This window comes from Exophiala aquamarina, assembly GCF_000709125.1.
Source record: "Exophiala aquamarina CBS 119918 chromosome Unknown aczIA-supercont1.3, whole genome shotgun sequence".
NCBI lineage: Eukaryota > Fungi > Ascomycota > Eurotiomycetes > Chaetothyriales > Herpotrichiellaceae > Exophiala > Exophiala aquamarina.
This window is the reverse complement of record NW_013550585.1, coordinates 3396848-3416558: the sequence shown is the minus strand read 5'-3', so window position 1 is coordinate 3416558 and position 19711 is coordinate 3396848. Positions and strand designations below refer to the sequence as shown.

The 19711-nt window shown below is 50.2% G+C and overlaps 9 protein-coding genes across 9 annotated transcripts; 5 read left to right on the top strand and 4 right to left on the bottom strand.

The window, feature by feature from the left end:
• Positions 1-1747: 1747 nt before the first annotated feature.
• On the bottom strand, positions 1748-2809 carry A1O9_04800 (uncharacterized protein; the record flags this gene model as incomplete). Its single annotated transcript, XM_013407088.1, has 1 exon — positions 1748-2809. A coding segment is annotated over one exon (1062 nt), but the record flags the coding sequence as incomplete, so codon positions are not given.
• Positions 2810-3630: 821 nt separating this feature from the next.
• A1O9_04799 (YEATS domain-containing protein 4) lies at positions 3631-4368 on the top strand (the record flags this gene model as incomplete). The annotated part of the gene is made up of 1 exon (XM_013407087.1): positions 3631-4368. The coding sequence occupies one exon, from the start codon at positions 3631-3633 to the stop codon at positions 4366-4368; it is 738 nt and encodes a 245-aa protein (XP_013262541.1).
• Positions 4369-4412: 44 nt separating this feature from the next.
• A1O9_04798 (uncharacterized protein) lies at positions 4413-5480 on the bottom strand (the record flags this gene model as incomplete). Its single annotated transcript, XM_013407086.1, has 1 exon — positions 4413-5480. One exon carries the CDS (start codon positions 5478-5480, stop codon positions 4413-4415), a length of 1068 nt encoding a protein of 355 aa, XP_013262540.1.
• A 1224-nt stretch (positions 5481-6704) lies between these two features.
• A1O9_04797 (uncharacterized protein) lies at positions 6705-7694 on the bottom strand (the record flags this gene model as incomplete). Its single annotated transcript, XM_013407085.1, has 1 exon — positions 6705-7694. One exon carries the CDS (start codon positions 7692-7694, stop codon positions 6705-6707), a length of 990 nt encoding a protein of 329 aa, XP_013262539.1.
• A 338-nt stretch (positions 7695-8032) lies between these two features.
• A1O9_04796 (uncharacterized protein) lies at positions 8033-8969 on the top strand (the record flags this gene model as incomplete). The annotated part of the gene is made up of 2 exons (XM_013407084.1): positions 8033-8142; positions 8201-8969. 2 exons carry the CDS (start codon positions 8033-8035, stop codon positions 8967-8969), a joined length of 879 nt encoding a protein of 292 aa, XP_013262538.1.
• A 592-nt stretch (positions 8970-9561) lies between these two features.
• On the bottom strand, positions 9562-10328 carry A1O9_04795 (uncharacterized protein; the record flags this gene model as incomplete). Its single annotated transcript, XM_013407083.1, has 2 exons — positions 9562-9630; positions 9681-10328. The coding sequence occupies 2 exons, from the start codon at positions 10326-10328 to the stop codon at positions 9562-9564; spliced, it is 717 nt and encodes a 238-aa protein (XP_013262537.1).
• Positions 10329-10655: 327 nt separating this feature from the next.
• A1O9_04794 (uncharacterized protein) lies at positions 10656-15513 on the top strand (the record flags this gene model as incomplete). The annotated part of the gene is made up of 3 exons (XM_013407082.1): positions 10656-12802; positions 12855-13059; positions 13111-15513. The coding sequence occupies 3 exons, from the start codon at positions 10656-10658 to the stop codon at positions 15511-15513; spliced, it is 4755 nt and encodes a 1584-aa protein (XP_013262536.1).
• Positions 15514-16222: 709 nt separating this feature from the next.
• Positions 16223-16885, top strand: A1O9_04793 (uncharacterized protein; the record flags this gene model as incomplete). The annotated part of the gene is made up of 1 exon (XM_013407081.1): positions 16223-16885. A coding segment is annotated over one exon (663 nt), but the record flags the coding sequence as incomplete, so codon positions are not given.
• A 485-nt stretch (positions 16886-17370) lies between these two features.
• On the top strand, positions 17371-19505 carry A1O9_04792 (sorting nexin-41; the record flags this gene model as incomplete). The annotated part of the gene is made up of 5 exons (XM_013407080.1): positions 17371-17452; positions 17514-17782; positions 17836-18102; positions 18161-19354; positions 19410-19505. The coding sequence occupies 5 exons, from the start codon at positions 17371-17373 to the stop codon at positions 19503-19505; spliced, it is 1908 nt and encodes a 635-aa protein (XP_013262534.1).
• Positions 19506-19711: the final 206 nt, after the last annotated feature.

Here is a 19711-nt window from a genome sequence, read left to right as displayed (position 1 = left end):
TTTTGTCAGAACAGGTTTGAACCTTCAAGATTCAACTCTTGCCTGGCGGAATTCGCCCACAACAGGGCTTTTTCTTTTGTGGGGTTCTCTAACCTGAAGAGAACGAGAGTTCCGAGTACCCTGTACCTTGTGCGAGTCTGACCCTGTGTAGCAGAGAGGAAATTCAAGACCCGGTAAATTCTAAGCTACGGTTTCGATGCCGATCCTGTCTCGGTTGCAACGATATCGGCACCACTTGCCTCTGGCGTCATAGTTGAACCAAAGGGATTTTCCAATTTGTGGCCCAACTCTTCGGTATCCTCCATGCCCCAGGGTTGGGATCGTGCTCCTTCGTGTCCACGACACTCCTGGGTAGAACATGTTTCTAGGTCTTGAAAGGCCGTTTCCATAAATAGTTCTGGCCGTAGAAATCCTTTACCATTGCGACCAGACTTGAGATCTCCTATCCATGTTTTCTAGAGATAGATCTGCGACCTGCCTATTGTTCCCTTCACTAGGTCGGGTAAGTCGGGGACGTTGGGAACTCATGTGAGCGGAGCGGAAACCAGGGAGACTCATCCTTTTGTAATCCACTTGGCCTTGCTCTTGTACAGTAGCTAGGTAACACACAAAGCTGGAGCGGCACGATTGACCTTTTTGGTGAACCTACATGTAGGTAATATGCCTGGGGGGAGTGCGGGGGTGGAAGAATGCATAAGTTATTGTGAACATTCAATAATGTCTAAATTTCTTGATGGGGTAATGTCTGGTGATCATTTGATTCGCCTAATGTTGGGCCTGTCATGTCTGCTTGTATTCGCACGTCCGCGTCGGGCTTCTACACATACTCGTATGTCAAGGTTTGATTGCTCGAGCACTCTGGCAAGCGGGTAGTTTTCCCATGATTTTCAAGTTTCCGGAAAAGATCCACGTCAAAAGAGAAATGGTGAAGAACAAAGAAAAGGGAAGATGGTCGTCTCCCCCATGATTCTGACCGTCAGAAATGGGGGGCAATGCTCGACTCCGGCACAAATATGATCATTCGTTGTTACATGAAATTGTTAGAATCGACGACTTAGCGGAGAGTGCCAGAGGAGCATGTTGCATTCGGACTGTTGCAGTAGTCCTTGGATTCGGATAGTATTGTGCGGAGACATCTAATTCCCCTGCCGTTTGATAGTATACACCTTGTACATGTAGTTTGTCCTAGTCATCACGAATTTACACATCAAAATAATCGTCTTTTGAGCGATGTGGGTGGTTGACAAAAACATGGAAAGATCCACGCGAAAGACATTGAGGAAGACACCGCAGAGCATCTTGCCTGAGTGACTATGACGCATTTAACCACCGTAGTTATTCCCCTGTGAAGGCTTCGCCATAACAACGGTGAACCAACGGCTGCCAAGACATGTCGAGCCACGACTTGTTGAGTAGACCTCAGCAAATATGTCTCTTTCACTACGTGTTTTGCGACAATGGAAGTCGGCAAGGCGCAGATGCTGGAGCAAATCGACTTGAGCAGCGGATCAAGTTGTGTAGCTCGCCCGCTCTGTAGCATAATGTGGTTTGGTAGTAGCCAGCAGTGAGCAGAGGCTCGAGCTTATAGAAGAAGTTTCTGCTTATATAGCGGTTCAGCTTCCAGTAGCATAATCGAAGTCATGTCCCACTCGGGGCTGTCCCATTCGTCAATGGTGTTCTGCAACCATTGAATCGAACGCCCTGCATCTGCAGCCTGGGATTCTTTTAATGCAAGTTGTCCTCGAATGAGATAGGACTTTGCTTCCTTCTCGAAACCGTTCTCACGCAGGAGTACCGCAAGAAGGAGGTATCGCTGTCTTGCCCATACGGGGTAGTGTCTCATAGCATATGCACTCAACTCGATCCACCAAAAACTTGTCCGGGATTGTGGACGCGTGCTCCCTAGGCAATCGGGATGCCAGCCTTCTTGCCTGAGAAGATAGTGGCCCAACTTGAAACAGGAGTCTGGATTGCCTTGCATCGCAGCTTGAGTTAATAATTCGACCCATCTTGTAGAACCCGGCGTGATTTCGTCAGTGTTTCTCAGAAGAAGTTCGGCAGCTCGGCTATCATTCCACCTATCCCTGCCAGTATTTAGAGCCTTGACGTACATTTGCTGTACACTCGCCGCCTCAGGACTGTCTTCAGGTAAGTGAGCATAGTATTCGTCCGCGGCTTTCTGGAGTTGAAACCAAGGTAGTTCATAGCGCTCTGAGGGGCTGACATCGTCCACATTGGTCGAGCTGGGACCTGCCATCCTTGAAAGGTCAACTGCAATCTGATAAGAATTTTGTGCAGTCACTTTATTCTGTGGCTTCCTCAACGCGTAATCCAGATAAAGGGACATGGCTCGCCAATCTGACCTGGACATGGCAGCCCGATGAATATATCCCAGGATTTTGGGCGGTAGATCAACGGGCTTGAGGAGCGATTGAGGATCTCCTTTCGGCCGCAAGCCATTGGCTCTGAGCTCGATTCTCGCAAACGCAATAGCAGCATCTTCGTAATCGAATTCAAAAGCGATCTGTAGAGAGAACTTCCCCATTTCCCAATAACTCGCTTGATTATACGTGGAAAGATCGGTCATGGCAGCGGCATAAAACAACGCTCCCAAAACCCTGTGGCTGGTCATTAACTCGGCCTCGACGGTGCTCATATGCTCTGCATATTTACTCTTCCATTTGTCGCTGGTTTTAGCCAACTGAGCCGCCGACGCAGGAGAAGATCCCACCTCAAGAAGACGTGTGCGTTGCAAGCGAAAAATGCGCTCGGCAGTCCTCAAATTCTCGATGCCCAGCTCCTGCAGGGTGTCCATAACCACACTATCCTCCACCATGTAGTCTGCCTGTACGACTTCTTGGAGATTTATTTCGCGCTGTATACCCGGTGCAGTTTTCAATCTGGCCCGTAATTGATAACGCGGAACCGACGCAGGAAGGGCTCGAGTATACGATAGCGGTCGGACACCATAGAGAGCCGCTTTTTGAGACAAGGGAAGCAATGCGCTGCGCCTCAAATTGCTGCCATATTTGAGAAACCGCATTGGTGACGGATGGACCACATGCTCGTAACGGCGTGCAATGGACTTTGCAACCGTCGCGGAGGTACGCGTGGTTGAATTATAAGTGGTCGAAGATTAGATTGTTCATTGACTCATGTAATAGACGGTCATAAGCACTGCCTCGTAGAATATGTTGCTACGCTATGTACGAGTATATAAGGAAGGATATCGAAACCGAGTCCAAGAAACTTCAATTGGATGTGATATTTGCAGAGGATATGCCATTGCTGCTTTAGGCCGATTTTGCTGCCGCTTTGTAATTAGTTGCACAACCTCCCCCGGAGCTGGAGATGCGCATTTGTATCACGTGATGCAGCCTTCCGCGAAACTGCCAAGGCTGCGGCCAACTGCGTCTCTTTGGCAGTACTTGAATGACAATTACCTTCGCCTTGCCTCACGCGGCTGGACCTCGAATTCTGGGCTGATCTTCGTATTTAGAAAGTACGTCAAATGGCTGATGAACCCCAGATAGGCTGAGGAACAACCGCATCGCGTCTCGCAAGCCACCACCACCAGCCGACCAAGATCCACAGGCCAGTCCGACGTCCGAGCCTGTTCTCATCAACATCATGCCTGCCCCCGCTGGTACTAAGCGCGTGAGAGGCGTACAGGTTTATCGTCCGTTCATTTATGGAACAGAAGCTCTGCCTTTTGACCCTGAAACTCGCCCCAAGGATGCGCCGGCCGATCACACTCACAAGTGGAAAGTCTTTGTCCGCGGTATTAATGGCGAGGACATTTCCTACTGGCTGAGAAAGGTCCAATTTAAACTGCACGATACCTACGCCAACAGTATCCGCATGATTGAGAGCCCGCCGTTCGAGGTTGAAGAGACGGGTTGGGGAGAATTCGAGATTGCTATCAAATTCTACTTCGTACCCGAGAGCAACGAAAAGCCACAGCAGATTTGGCATGGTCTCAAACTACACCCTTACCTTGGCGATGTTGAACAGCAGAAAAGAGACCGTGCCTTGATCTCTAGTATGTGCTACGAAGAAGTCTTGTTCAATGAACCCGTTGAGGCGTTCTATGATCTCTTGACGGGAGGTGGCCGGGTTTCCAAATCCAAGGGAAAAGGGGCCAAAGCAGCGGCCAGTAAACCTCCACCGACTGCCGAAATTCCTATCAAAAGCAGTCCTGGCAATAAATTCAGCCGCGAAGAGGAGGGCAAAGAATTGGATCGGTTAGGTGAGGCCGTCAAGCAGGTGAAGACACTGGAGGATGAGGAGAAGGCCAAGAATCTCACGCTGGAAGCCAGGCTTCAGGAATTGCAAGAAACCGAAGGGAAGCCGACCAAGAAGAAATGAAACTTTGCCTGTCTCACCAATCGATATTTATCTTATGATTGACCTTACAGTCGGGCTGTGACCCTAGAGCTGCGTCTAATCAACTCAACCACCCTTTCGGCCACGCCCCAACTCAATTCATAACCTCGTCCGCCAGCACCGTAGCTATGGACAAGCCTCCTGTCTCCGTCGATTGATTCAATTTCGACGCGGACTCCACCTTCGCGCCATGGTCTTCGACCGACATTATCCTTGACCACCTCAAACTCCTCAATTGACTCTACAAAGTCAGGGAATACTTCAACACATTGCTGAAGTAGCTTGGACCGAGTTTCAGGCCTTGCTTTCTCATGATGGTCTCCGATCTCTTTCGTCCCCCCAACAATTGTGCCACCTCCTCTCGGTCGTGGGATCAAAAACGTCCAGCTCCCATCACGATTCTGTCGAGTAATGGTGTGGTGGTATTGCTGCTTCACCAGCACGGTCTGCCCCCGAATTATTTTAATCTTGGGATCTCGATCGAAATTTCGGCCGGAGCAATTGACTACGGTTCTCACACTTCCTCTGCCGTTCCCTTGGCCAAAATCGAAGACTTGGGTTGCGTCTGATATACGACGCTGAAGTACACTTCCACCTCGGGCTACAAATCGATCAAGCAACCATTCGCAGTAGATTTGAACATTTACCGCATAAGTTTGGTACTCACACCCCCACTGTACACCCTGGGGCAACTCGCTCTTCTCCAAGATGCGAAAGCGATCGCCTCGGCCGGCGTATACATCGCCCGTTCTAAGGCTCAAAGCACCCTCTGTAGGGCTTTCCAGGTACTCTATTCCCTGCATGACCGCGACACCGGCCTCAGGTGAGTCTCGCGCGATCTTCTTCATGATATCCGCTGTGTGGAAGGCGAGTTGTGCTTCATCCCGTAACTGCGGAGTCGACTGCGGTATGGGTCGGTAGTGTGCACCTGCCCATGCAGAGGCATAGTCTGCAGAGGGAGTCGTGGTGTTGGGAAACTCCGCAGCAATAATTGTGATGGTGGCCTTGGGATATTGATACTGAAGGAGCGTCGCACACGAAAGTCCAATGACGCCAGCACCAATCACTATAATGGGTTCGGTCGAGGCGGACATCTTCTCGTGTGTCGGACACTGTCTCAATCGAGTCTTGGGCGTATCCGGTCCTAGATAGAGAACGAAGTCTCGCAGTCTACTAGACAATGGAACTGCCTGAATCCACCCGCGATCGACTCACTCGTAAGCTCTGCAAGACCCAAATATGACCCGTGAGTAGTGACGATACTGTGCTTGACTTCTGGCGGTAGTCGCGGTAGATATTTCCAAAGGAGAGTAGAGGGAGGGAGTCAAACGAACAATAACAGTGCTCTCCCCGTTATACTATGCTAGTGTTGGCTTCAGGTCCCAGAATCTGCTTCCGCTTCCGTCTAGTAAACTGTGTACCGGGCTGCTCCTCTCAATATGCCAGTCGAGAGTTGCGGTCGATTTGAGAGCTTCCGATGGCTAGGGATAGAGAAGGAACCAATCTCAACATATAAATGTCCATTAGCCAGCCCTTGGGTGACAAATGAGATTGTACGATGCTGTAAAGCCGGCACAACGACGTCCTAGTTGGACCGAGGAGAAGTCAAGTACTGGACTACTTGTCTTCTACCACCAGGACAATTGATGGACGTTAAGCAAGGCAAAGATCTTCAAAACTTCGTTTTTAATTAGGTATTAAGTGGATTTCTCATTGGGAGACTTTAGATTTGTTCCGTAACAATGTTCCTCAATTTCCTCCGAATCATAGAGCGCGGGGGTTGATATCATGATGCTGCTGTTGTCCAATAAAGCGGCCTCAGGGCCACGAGTATTTCCGACTCCAGCCCAAAAAGGCATGCAGGGCGAGCGAGACCAATAGCAAGGCCATGCTATGTTTCGCGCCCGGTTTTGGTTCAACCCAAAAATTCCGTGCTTGGCTTGGAGGGCGTACGACGTGGATCGTATGACTTCTCTTGCCTGGATCTGGGTGCTTGTTTAGCCACGAGTGTTGGCTTGCGGTGCACATGTATTTGGTGGTAGAGAGTGCATATAGGCCGGCTCATCTATGCCAGATCGTTGTTTATGGTTATTTCGGCGAAGTGCTTCTTTTGGATCTTAATTGAGCACAAGAGAGGAACACAGATGTGCTGATAGGAGGGATTGCTTGTGAATGTCATCATTGATCTTGTCCGCCTCTGGCGCTTCCAAGAACGTGCTCATCCAATAGGATATGACGAGTATGCTGTCTTCTAAGTTTCACTCTCGCTAATGATACTGACAATGGATATACTTCATGTCTCTCTTTGTAAGGAGAGCTTACATTGCTGTTCCTCGCTCAAAGCTCTCGCGGATATCTGTCGTATACCGGTCATAGAAACGGGCCAACTTGAGGTTGAACTGCTTGTTCTTCTCATTGATGTACGTGACATCGCCCTCGTTATCCTCACGGCCACGCTCCTTCCGCTTCTTCATTCTGATCTCGTCCGCCTTCTTCAAGTCGGCAACAAGACGATCGACATTTTCACGCTTGGGCTTCTGCTCCACGAACCCAATACTGTCGTTGTCGGCGTAGAAGCGGCCATCCCTGTCGATGGCGACGAGTTCACCGTTGTCCAGCTCGACTATCTCTAGCCCGCCTGTGCGAGCGGCGTTTTGGATGATCTCGGCCTTCTGAGCATCGTAGTCTTCCCGAGCTTTGCCCCCGTCCTTCCGCGCCGCTTTCTCTAGCTCCCGCATCTGCTTGTCGTAGATCTTGCCGGCTTCGGTCGAGTAATCTTGGAACAGCACGTTCTCACGTGCTTGTCGCTTTTGCTCCATCCGCACATCCCACCGCTCCGACTCCTCCATCGTGTAATCCCAGGCTCGCTTTCGCTCGAATGCCCCATCGCCATGTTCTTCCTCCGTGTCCGCTTTAAGTAGGTTGTGTGAAGCGATGGCGCTGCGCCGAGAGAGGTTGGCTAATACGGAGGGATCGATCGCCGCGCGCTGGGCTTCAGCTTTCGTCTCTGCCAGATTGGATTTCGAGGATGCCAATGCTCGCGACTTTAAGGCGGCAAAGCGAGAAAGCCGGTCGGAATTGCTCGTCGTGTTGGAAGGTGGAACTGCTCGGGTGGTTGAATTGGACTCTGTGGTTTTCGTCTCTGGATTATGATCGGTGGGAGTCTCGTCGTCTTTGGATGCAGTATTTTGACAAGTGTCTAGCTGTACCAGATCCGCTACCTTCTCTATCTCTCGCCGCGTGTTGCTCGAACCAGCGGCGGGCTCCTCCTGACTGGCACTCAATTTACGGCGTTTTGCGGCTGGCATGTTGATGTGTGTCCTAGAGCGAGAATATTCCAAGTCGCAGGTGAAGGAAGGAGAATTGGCCTACTGTGCGTCAATAGAAGGACAACCAAGCTTTGAATTCTGCTAGAATATGGGGGAGTATGGACGGAGTATATTTGCAGAACAAAATCGCGAAAGGCCAACTTCGAAGTTGGCCTTGGTTCGGGAAACCTTCTATTCTTAGTTCACTACGTCAACATTTCTCTGAAAAGTTGTGGAAGTCAGTCCACTTTCAACCTCCCAAGACGGGTTTGGGGAGGAGGCTCCTTTCTCGTACGAGCAGAGATAGCAAGGCCGTCAGAATCTCCAAACATCAGACTATGGCTCAAGCAGCCAAACGGAAGCTCGTGGTCGCCGGCGGGAATGGCTTCTTGGGTTCCCGCATTTGCAAGTCCGCCGTTGCTCGAGGGTGGGATGTCACTTCAATAAGGTAACTTGTACTCTCCCGGTGCGTGGTCTTGCTAGATACTGAATTCTACCTTTCCCAGCCGAACAGGAGAACCAACGTGGTCATCTGTGTCCTCAGAAAACATGCCCCCCTCATGGTCTACTTCGGTAACCTGGGCTAAGGCTGACATCCTAAAGCCGACATCCTACACCTCATACCTGAAGAACGCCGACGCTGTTGTGCACACCATGGGCATCCTCCTCGAAGCAGACTACAAGGGTGTCATCTCGGGTAAAGAATCCGTTGTCTCCGGGCTGTCACGGGCATTCAGTTCAACGAAATCAGGCAGCGCAGCAGATCCACTCACACGCACCCCTGGTGCAGAGTTGGGTAAAGGTGAAAAAGACGGTCAGATCACTTATGAGCTCATGAACCGAGACAGTGCAATCGCACTGGCACAAGAAAGTGAACGCGAGAATGTCAAGACCTTTGTCTATATCTCCGCCGCGGCCGGTGCCCCTATGCTTCCCTCGAGGTATATCACGACCAAGAGAGAGGCCGAAAGTACAATCGCCAGCCAATTGGTGAAGTTGCGATCTATATTTATCCGACCCGGCTTTCTATACGATAGTAGCCGAATGTTCACTCTTCCAATTGCTGCGTCTGGAATGGTGGGCAGTACGGTGAATAGCCTGGTAGGTGGTAACTTAACCAAGCTATTCGGTGCGGCCGTAGAGAAGCCGCTGAAGGCAGATCTTGTGGCGGATGCGGTAGTTGAGGCCATCGAAGACGAAGGGACTAGGGGCGTGATCGATACAAAGCTGATTGAGGCATTGGCCGCGAAGGCTTGGAGGAAGGGAATGCTCTGAGAGCAGCAGAGTTCCGGATATAAACCTGTACAATATGTTCTGAATGGATGACTCCGGCCTGAGAGGCGTTCGTTCGGTCCAAACGGTCGGTCGTACTCAACTCCAACTAACCATTGGGATGCGACGTTAGACACGTAATATGTATAATAAACAGACAGAAGGATGCGCGGAACTAATAAGCAAGCGTTCCTATATGAAAGATCATTAGAGGATGGTATTGGATGTTGTCTGACCGCTATGGCTTTGCAGACTTCTTGGTGATTATCTTGAACCGAATTCAGCTTTCTCCATCATGTTAGCAGGGCCACCCACCTGCAACACGCCGCATTGTCTCTGATCATACACTGCTGCCCGCCGGCCTTGAAAACGCCCCAATACTGTGGTTCAAATTACCCGCTATGCTTATCACGTGCCTGAGTGAAGATCATTGTACCGACCAGGAAACGGTCGAGATTTCGAGATGCACCAACCTTCGTCGAGGAGGTGCATGAGAGATAAAGGATTTATACAAATGTTGCGAAAAAAGAGAATTGATCGTATCCGAATCTAGAGACGCTCGGTGGGCCTTCGAAATCTGTCATCGATTGAGGGATCAAAGGGCTGTAGCCTCGAGAGTCATGGGCTGCTCATCGGGTAGTTCGAACAGAACTTTGCGGGTCAACTATAGATGATTAGCTTATCGATTCCTCGAATATCACCGAAGATGCTCACCGCCCAAGCACCGGCTATCGATGCCACAATACCGCCCGAAATCATCATTGGTTTCACTCCTCTCGTACTCTTGAAAAGCATACCGCTCAGTCCGCCCGCTACAATGCTGTTAGCAGCGTCATGTTTGCCCCGATAGTATCCTATTGTCGAGTTGAATCCGTTGTAGACCATTGCAACCACCCCAGCGGAATTCCCGAGGAAAGGCCCACGTCTGGTGATACTGTTCAAGACACTGTTCAGGCGCAGCTTGGGAGGCGCAGAGGCTGGCGCGCGGTTCAGTCCTTCAATCAAGCCCCACGTGCCACCAATTGTGAGAGCCGTTAGATAAGTGACACCAGTGCCATAACATAGATCGTCCGACCATCCGCGCGAGGGTAGTAACGACCTGGAACCGGGAAGATCTGAGAGTTGAGATTCGTCCAGTGAAAGGTAGTCTAAGGTCTGTTGATTCAGCCCGGCGAGTGGATGTAGCTTTGATGCGTCCGGTAAAGTGATGCTTCCAAGGAAGGAGGATGCATCTGTCGCGGTGGTAGGGTCGTAAGGTGCAGTTGCGTAGCCACCTATCGATGGAGAGGAGGAAGCCTGAGAGGGCTCGGGTGTCTGCTGCTTGGAAGACTTCTTGCCGCTAAAGGCGTCCCACACCGACATGATGGACTAGTGTCACGCAGAAGAGAAAAGGGAGATAGCAAAGCAATATGTTGTGGTCCGAGTCACTGTCGTCGTCGCCGTCGTCGCCGTCAAAAATCAACTGTGGCGGGCGTCAGTGTTGGAGGAACTTGAAGAACTCGAAAATAAATCTAAATGGGACTAACCCGATTGGGCACTATTTTCTCCAGGGTTCCGAATCCGAGTCTGAATTTCTTCAAAGGCAGAGGAACACGCTTTCAACCAAGGGCATATCGCCGCAGGATGCTCTCATGCCTCTCATAATCTGAGCATGTCTTTCTCGGGTATTGCGTTCCCATTCTACAGACTATGAACACCGTGACGAGGGCACTGGGCTCATCATCCCCTTTGTCCCGTGCCCTTCTGTCGGACCTTGGCAAAGGGGCTCTAAGACACTACTTGCGCAGCACTGATGTACAAATTGCTTTTGATACTGAGATTGTTCCGCTTTGGCACAAACTGGTTTCTACTGCGAGAAGCCCCCAAGTGATTGATAATCATGTCACTGTGGCATCTAACACTCTCTGCGTGTTTCTCAACGAAGGGATCTTGAGTGAGGCCCCGAAATTCAAGGATTTCGTGTTATCGAAAGAGTCATGGTGGGACGCCTTTCAGTGTACCCACAAAGCATTCGATGATGGCAAGACCAAGCCGGCCTTTCAATTGCTGGAGACTCTCTGTAATCTACTGCAACACATGACAGACGATGTTGCCGAGGAGTTACTGATCAGGTCTGCGCTGCCACTCCTCACAACGGTGGTATTAAGCACCCCTCGATGCGACTCAAAGAAGGCCTGCCTCATTTTGTCGTTGTTCATTCGGAGGACTCCACTGAGAGATCTGTTGCCTTCACTTACTGAGCGAATAATGGAAGAGAACAACTCAAGATGGACCTACCGTCTTTTGTCTCATAATATATCAGACGATGATATTTCAAGCTTGGGTCATGGAAGCATGGCCTCCTTTTTCTGTGCTTTGATATTTACCATGGTAGATCTTGACACGAGAGCGTCTGCTTTGAAGTTGTATTCCAACTTGTGCAGCTATCAGTCTGACAATCCCGCTTCGTCTGACTGGCAAGGTACGGGTGGGCACGCTATCAAGCTGTTCCTTGACCGAAACCATGCCACCTTGGGTTATTTTTCTGAGAATGTACTCCCGGTCATTCTTAATGATAAGGCAAGGTTCCTTGTTTTCATTGCGCCATATATCGGATCCTGTCGAGAGGATGATACCAAAATGTCCGTATTTCTCGCAGCACTCAAAGTTGGTCGACTAGGGAACATATTATCGGAGGATGGTAAGCAAATCTCGTGGTCTGATTTACCTACCAACTGCGGAGTTCTAATGGCGATTCTAGAGATATTGGACATTCTGAACGTGGCGATTCCCGATTCAGCCCTACAAGGCAAACAGGAAAATAGATACCAACCATTCAGACATCTACTTATGGGTGCGAGCTCTGAGTTAAGGATTTTGACTTACGGCCTGTTGACATTATCGCCAGCGGCAAACACCGTTGTGCGTCGAGGTGCTCTGACATCTGTGTCTTGTAGCATCAAATACCTGCATGACGACGCTGATGCTCATGAAAGAGGTGAAATATTAAGCATCACGAGAAGACTCCTGAAACGAATCTCTTCAAGTCTTGCAGCTGTATTGAAGTCAATGCCAAATAAAACAATGTCCGGGGAGACCGCCGCCCTTCTAGCAGACTATCGCGGCTTCTCCGTCACTTTCTATGAGTTCACCAAGTCTGAATTGGGTGCACATGTCTCTTACCAACGACATATCCTCGGCCTGCATTCCTTACGCTATTTAATTGATCATGTGGTAGATCCCGAGATATACCGAAATGATGTTATGCTTATAAGGTCACTTACAAGTCTGGTACTCGATCCCTTCGAGGATGTGAGAAACACTTCCGCATCAATTTTACAGCTTTTAAGCATAAAGATGCCGAGAACGGTGACGGAAGTTATTGATGGCAAGTTGATTGCCTCAGTGAGCCTCCTAGCAGTTCATACAGTCAGAGGGGATCACGCTCACGGACTGGGGAGATTGTGGGCGTTATATAATACTTTTCGCACCATGGCTTCTGCCACTGCAAATGCTCAAAACTCAAGCGCCGATCCCTCTAAGCTTACAAACTTGCTACACCCCCTACGACTATCACTCTCTCAGACAGTGATGCTAGGTTCAAGCTCCAGGTTCCCAATACATGGATCTCTACTGTCTCTCAGCTTTCAGCTCCAGGACATGAAGTCTCAAGAAGCTTTGATATTGTCCACTGATCTGTCGACAGTTCTTGAAGTGTGCATCACGATATGGGCAACGGTGAGATCAATCCTTTGTGTCGATTCTCCAGAGACTGCGTATGAAGTAGAGGATGACGATGGCAAAGAAGGCCCAAAGGATCTACTTGCTTACTCATGGAGAGCGCTTCGAGACTCCAGGTATGTATTTCCGACATCTTCAGATGCCAATGGCAATTACTGATGAAACCAGCCTACTCATGCAGTCATTGTTGGCTGTTATCAAGTCTGACTCGGCACTTCATTCTATGATTGGAGATGTCTGTGTGGATCAGTTGATCTCACTTCGGCATCGTGGAGCCTTTTCGACAGTCGCTCAGACTTTTAGCATGTGTTGCGATCGTGCTCGTCTATCCCCTGAGAAGGGCATACGCCTTCTTGTTGAAAAGTGGTACAAGGTACACAGTGCCCCACCGATCTTATGCATCAAGACATCTAATAGGTTGTAGGTAGCACTATCTCAAATTGACGAGCAGGGCGATCGCTTGACGCGCCGTTCAGCGGGACTGCCGGCAATGTTTTCAGCATTACTTAGTCCTGCAGATTCGTCCTTCTTCTCCTCGGCGGTACAAGAGCTCATTGCCTTGGCCGAAGCAAGGACTGACCATAATCAAGAAAGGGAGCAGAAATTGCCGCAAGTACATGCTCTCAACTGTTTGAAAGAAATAATGACCCATTCGAAATTTGCGGCTATTGTCGTACAGTTCCTGAACCCAATTCTGGCACTTTCTGCAGCAAGCTTGTCCTCCCCAATCTGGGCTATACGCAATTGTGGGTTGATGTTGTTGAAAGCATGCATCAATCGTCTAGACTCAAGAGGTTCCGAAGATACCTCTTGCTCGATCTCCGAACGACTCGACAAGGATATAGGCGATACGCCCAGCAGGATTGCTCTGAATCTTCTGAGCACGGTAGAGGGACATACGAAATCAGGCACTGAGCCTCGAGCTACATCAGCGGAGACTATATTTTCGGCTTTAGACCTACTGGGCCACTCAATGCCCCCCAACATAAAGAACTACATCATCGACAATGCAATCCAGCATCATTTGCGTCATTCAAACTGGGCCGTCAGAGACCATGCGGCTTTGCTTCTATCCAAGCGCCTGTCTGTCAAAAAGCTCTCTCGCGCCATGAGAGATCTCCAGGGTGAAGCAGAGTCGAATATGTCTCAAAATCTTGCTCATGGTATCTTGCTCTGCTTCAGATATATGTTGCATGATCTGCAGAATCACCTGAACAACAAGGAACTGGACGATGCACTTTCAGAGCTCGAGAAGTTTAGGGTAACTCTGGAAAATGCCACAATAATGTGCCCTTACGTCGAAGCTGCAATCTTTGACCTTTTAAATGATGCGGCCGCCCTCATCCTTGAAAATGGGTGGAGTTCAGAGGAATTGGTTACTCTATTCGTCAAAGACGTAATACCAACAGGTCAGCTGAAATCTGGCCATTGTTCATACCTTCAACGGCGATTGTTACTCTTCCAAGTTTATACCCTTTTTCTCACCAGCAAGTCGACATCGTCAAGCTCAGAAGAGTCGATGCTTATTGACGTCTTGGTCTCAAACCCTGAATCACTGAGTTATTTGTTGGAGATCCTCATCCAGAAGAGATTTTGGCCAAAGGCACCTCATGGTGTCCTATTCCTTGTGTATCTGATGCGAAGGATCCAGGAGGCGGATTGTGTCCCATCGGATACTGTTGCAACTGTGACCCGTTGCTTGGTTGATGCACTTGATCAGTTAAGCACACCAGCTCTTCCGGCCTTATATTCAATTCTAGGCATGGTCGACCTATCCAAATCAACAACACGAGATGGAACGAACGCCGCTATAAGGCTTGAAGCATATCAGCGTTTCGCTGCGACAACAACCTTGAAGAATCAGAAGCATTCTAGTACACAATTTCTCGGCTGGGTTACGATGGTTGAGTTTGCTTCGATGGATCCCCTCGACTTTCCTACTAGATGGAGTGCAGCTAGGGCTCTCTCAACTTATTTTCGACTTGTCGGCCGACAGCAACCGGACACCACCCAATCCGTTCAAGGATGGCTGCGACCGAAGGTCATTTTGTATAGTTTGTTGAACGATGACGACGATGATGTCAGGGCAGAAGCGGCTTTGGCAGCAGCAGGGTTACTACAGCAAGACCAAAGACAGTATGCCTCAGGCTTTGCTACAATTGCCGCAAGAGAACTACTTCTGAACAACCTTGTGCAAGAGCATGGCAAGACTGCTGAGTTCGCAGAGTGTGCAGTAATGCGTATCTTGCTCTTGCGACAGAATATGGCTGAGAGATCTGGCATCTTGAGCCTGACGGAATGTTTCGCCATTCCTGTGCAGTCAAAGATCCACAGATTGTTACTTGCAAAAGAGGATCTCTTCGCCGAGGAGAGCCAAAATCTCTACATTGATGATATTGAAGAAATCCATGTCTGGAATGGAGTTTTACGTGGGTGTGTCGATGAGCTCACACCAGAGCGAGTTGGCCTTATTGCTGGGTGGTCTTTGGAAGGGCTCCGCTCCATTCTGGATATCCTTCGAGACTACATGAGCACAACCAAGGCAGAGGGGGGTTCTGGACAGGGTGAAAAGCAAACGGGTCAAGCCTTACAGGAAACTGGTGCAAGGGGGCCTACCATGCATCCGTTGGGACCGACATACGATGCAGATCTACTAGTTGTCTTTGTGCAAGTCATCAGTCTCGCCGGTACTGTTCGCTCTCGATCCAGCGACATTGCTCGGGAGCAAATTCTTGAACAGTTGAAAGAGGCACAACAACTTTGTCGTGATGGGCAGGTCAGTGAAGTGTTTGTCACTGTATTAAGTGAAGCACTGGCAGGAACATGAAGCAGGCTGCTTGTTCTCAACCTAACAACGCCACAGCAACATCATATCAATTGTACCCATCTGAGCAGTCAAGCCATAGTCACAGGAGACTGGTCATAAGCCCATGAAATTCTTCCAACTCGAGACACTGGATGTGTTTAGCATCGTCCATCTTCAGCAATAAGTGGGTGAGGCGAACTCTCCGTGGTTCCCGACCTAGCTAATGTTAGGTTGAAGACTCTCGCTTTCCTGGCCCCCTTGCCCACCTCTCGAGACAAAATGAACCCTGCATTGGCAATATTTGTTTGCTTCATAGTGATAACACCGGTCTGTGTTTGGGGAGCATGGCACTTTTGGATGCCAATGATGCATGAACAATTGGAGATGGTGGAAACAGGTGAAGTGAGGGCAGCTCAAGGTCACCCTTCGGCAGTGAATCCTGCTTAGAGCTGGATTACTTTTGAACCCAAGGGCAGGAGGGAGAAGGCGTTTGACACTGCCTGCTGGATGGGACCTGGAATGAATTCAGATGTGTTGGGTTCAAGTTCCTCGATCGTCTAGAGGGTCGTCAGAGAACTATCGACCATCGAGCACCGCGCATTGCGCATCGCCAGTTGTTAGTGCAACCTCGACCGAGCCATACACTCACTACCTTGACTCTTCTTTCCGTCTCCAATGTAAAGCTAGACTTCTAGTTTTCCACACATCAACGCTCCCGTTCTTGCTCGCAATGTCATTCCTCACACAAACAACGGTGACTGAGACCACCATAATTGCCGCTTTCCCAACCATTGTCAGCGATGTGACGGCCACTGTTACCTCCTACCTCGCTACCACACTCTTCGCAACGCAAGGCCAGACTGTCACCATCGCCTCACCTGATGTTCAGCCTCCAGCATCCGCCACGACCAAGTACACGCCAACCACAACGACTCGAACCTCCACGGCCACATTGACTGAAATCGACGTCTATCTGCAAAATGCCCAGGGCGAGATCTACTCGACCTGGATCATCCCGCTATCACTCGCACCACCAACCACAGACGCAATCACAGCGACAATCAGCGAAACTCCACGGTCGTCAGTGTATATTGTCCAGTCAGGCAGCGGACCTGGTGAGGACGATGTCTGGGACAACTGGTCGAAGGGCGCACGGGCAGGGTTGATTGTTGGTGTGGTTCTGGCTGCCGCTTTGATATTTGCCATGGTCTGGTGGTGCTGCAGAAGAAGTAATATCTGGCTTGCACATGGATGGTGGCCATGGATGGGACAGGGGGCAGCTGGCCAGGTTCCACCAACTCCTTGTCCAAATATCGTGCAGCCTACCTATGTCAATGGTCCACTGACGCCGTATACATATGGTCAGCCGTCCGTGCCTGCCTATGGAGCGCGGTACTAGTGGATTGGGGATCAGACTACGGAGTACTCAAGAGTTTCGGTGGGAGCAAGTGTGGGAGATGGACCACGCGGATGAACGAGCTCGGAGGGACCCAGGTAGCTCTATCCTAACTGAGATCGAGACACCAGTTCAGGGCAGGGAAATTGATAAAATCGACATCACATCATGCAGAATAGCCTCATCAGCAGCGGGCTCTCTACAGGGACAACTTCTTCTCCGCATAATAAACAGTCAAGAGGATGATGAGAGTAGAGTGGGATGATACACAGTAAATCGGTGGTAAATAAGAGATGGGATGGGGGGAGTCAGGGACGCTTGGTCCAATGAATGACGTGGCTCACAGTTGGACCGCATCTGATGCTTCCACATCCACTCTACTTCCCAATCGCCAACTTCTGCTTCAACATTGACATGGACCACTCCGTCGATCTACCCCAGCTTCATGCGCCTTGATCTCTAAATTCCCAGCCTGAGTCAATATGTGGCAGGACGACGAGGATAACAACCCGTACGGGTCCTTCGACAACCAGGACCCTGCCGTTGATCCCACCATCACCTCATGTACTGCCTTACATCCAGACACCATACTTTAAAAGAGACGACGGCTGACCCTGCACTCTAGATGCCAACGAACCCTCCACTCCTCCTTCCTCACAGCCTTCTCCGAACCAGCCGCCTCAATTCCTCTCCAGACCAAGCAACATCAGCGACGATGAGGAAGAGTATGAGGGACAAACAGAAGAAGAACAGAGTGCACCTATCCCCCCCAAAGGCGGCTACGATGGGAGAGTACAGCAGATCCTTTATGAGAATCCAGACTTGGAAATCGTCATTACCGATGCTGGTAAGAGCTCGGATGGAGGCTACATTGTCTACAAGATTCGGACGGGGGTAGGCACCCACTGATGGTCACAAGATTGGATTCTCGCTGACTCCAGCACCAGGACATTGAAGTCGCCCGTCGTTATTCGGAATTCAGCTCACTGCGTGTTGCTCTGGTCAGCCTCCATCCTACTTTAGTTATTCCACCAATCCCCGAGAAGCACTCGATGGCAGATTACGCCGCCAAACCCACCAGAGCCAAGGAAGACGCAGGTATCATCGATCTGCGGAAGCGCATGCTTGGAGTCTTCCTCAATCGGTGCCGACGCATGAGAGAAGTCGTTGAAGACGGCGTATGGTGGAGGTTTTTGGATCCTAATTCTAGCTGGGTATGCTTGCTCGCATTTTGGTCCTCTGCCTTGCGAGGCAGCACTGACACGATGACAGAACGAGGTCTTGCACGCCCACCCAGTCTCTTCTGTCCCCAAGAACAACCTGAAAGCCCCCCCACTAGATCCTGCGAATCCAACTGCCGCTCACAATTGGTTGCCCATACCCCCGGCCTCAGCCAAAATTCGACCGGGCGGCCAGAATTCAAGTAGCGGAACACCAATCTCTCCACCAGATCAATCATGGCCTTCCACGGCAGCACATACCACTCCCGGGCCACAGATCTTTGGCCGCTTCCCAGTTGCTGCAGATAAATTGAGCGAGACAGAGTTGGATCCCTATTTTATCAACTTCGAGTCTTCTACGCGGGAGCTGGAACTATTACTGCAAGGAAGCATTGAGAAAGTCAATCGTCGCACATTGGAGCATCTAACTAAGCTCTCGGCCGATCTTGCTGAACTTGGCGCTCGCTACAATGGATTCTCACTTTCTGAACAGTCGACCATGGTTGCCGCGGCGATTGAACGGATAGGTCAGGCGGTGGACAGCACATACATCTCGACGGAGGAATTGTCGTTAAGCCTGGGAGCTACATTTGCCGAGCCTATGCGGGAGAGTGCACAATTTGCAGGCGTTGTGCGTAATGTCCTGAGATATCGGGTACTGAAACGGGTGCAGCAGGAAATGACTCGGGAAGATCTGGAGAAGAAGCGATACCTCCTTGACTCTTTGGAGAGGAGCGAAAGTGAGGCCAAACGCATTGATGCATACCTCGCCAACAGTACAGTTTTGTCTAGTCCTCCTCGACGGTCAACATCAAATGCATCTGCCCGAAGTCAGACGGACGGGCAGTCACCTGGTGGTAGAGAAGGGCACGAGGAGACCGAATCTGTGGACTCAGACTTTCCACCTACGCATGGTGACGCAGTAGGTTCACCACCCTCGTCTTCACAAGGTCAGGCACAGCCTCAGACCGGGCCACCGTCGCCTCCGTCCCACCGGAAGTCTCCTAGTGGGAACTTTGTAACGAACAAGATTTTTGGGAGCTTCAGGCATGCTGTCAACGGGTTTGTTGACGTTGATCCGGAACGCACAAGACGTGACCAGATCGGCAAGACTCGAGAGAGCCTGACACAGCTTGAGCAAGCATTGGAAGTGTCCGAGAAGGATGTCCGAGATGCGACACTAGGAGTGTTGAAGGATCTGAAGAGGTTCCAGAAGGAGAAAGAGGATGATATCCAGCGCTACATGGTAAGTGAAATGTTTAGAGAGTCGAGGATTTCAGGCTGACACAGTGCTTCCACAGATATCATATGCTCGATCTCACATTGAATGGGCGCGGAAGAACTTGGAGACATGGTCGGAGGCACGGGAAGAAGTGGACAAGATCGTGGCCAGATAGTACAGGCTAGGAGGCTGGTCGATGACTGGGCTGGGTGGTGCAGAATGGGATGGAGGAAGGTCGTAGGGTGTTCGTTCAGTCTTGCAAGCCGCCTTGCCCTGTCCTTTTTTGTTGCTTGCTTACTAGTACCACTACGTAGGTAGATCGATCACAATCCTAATGGGCGACTTGGAAGGGGGTTCCTGGTCATGCAACAATGAGTCAGG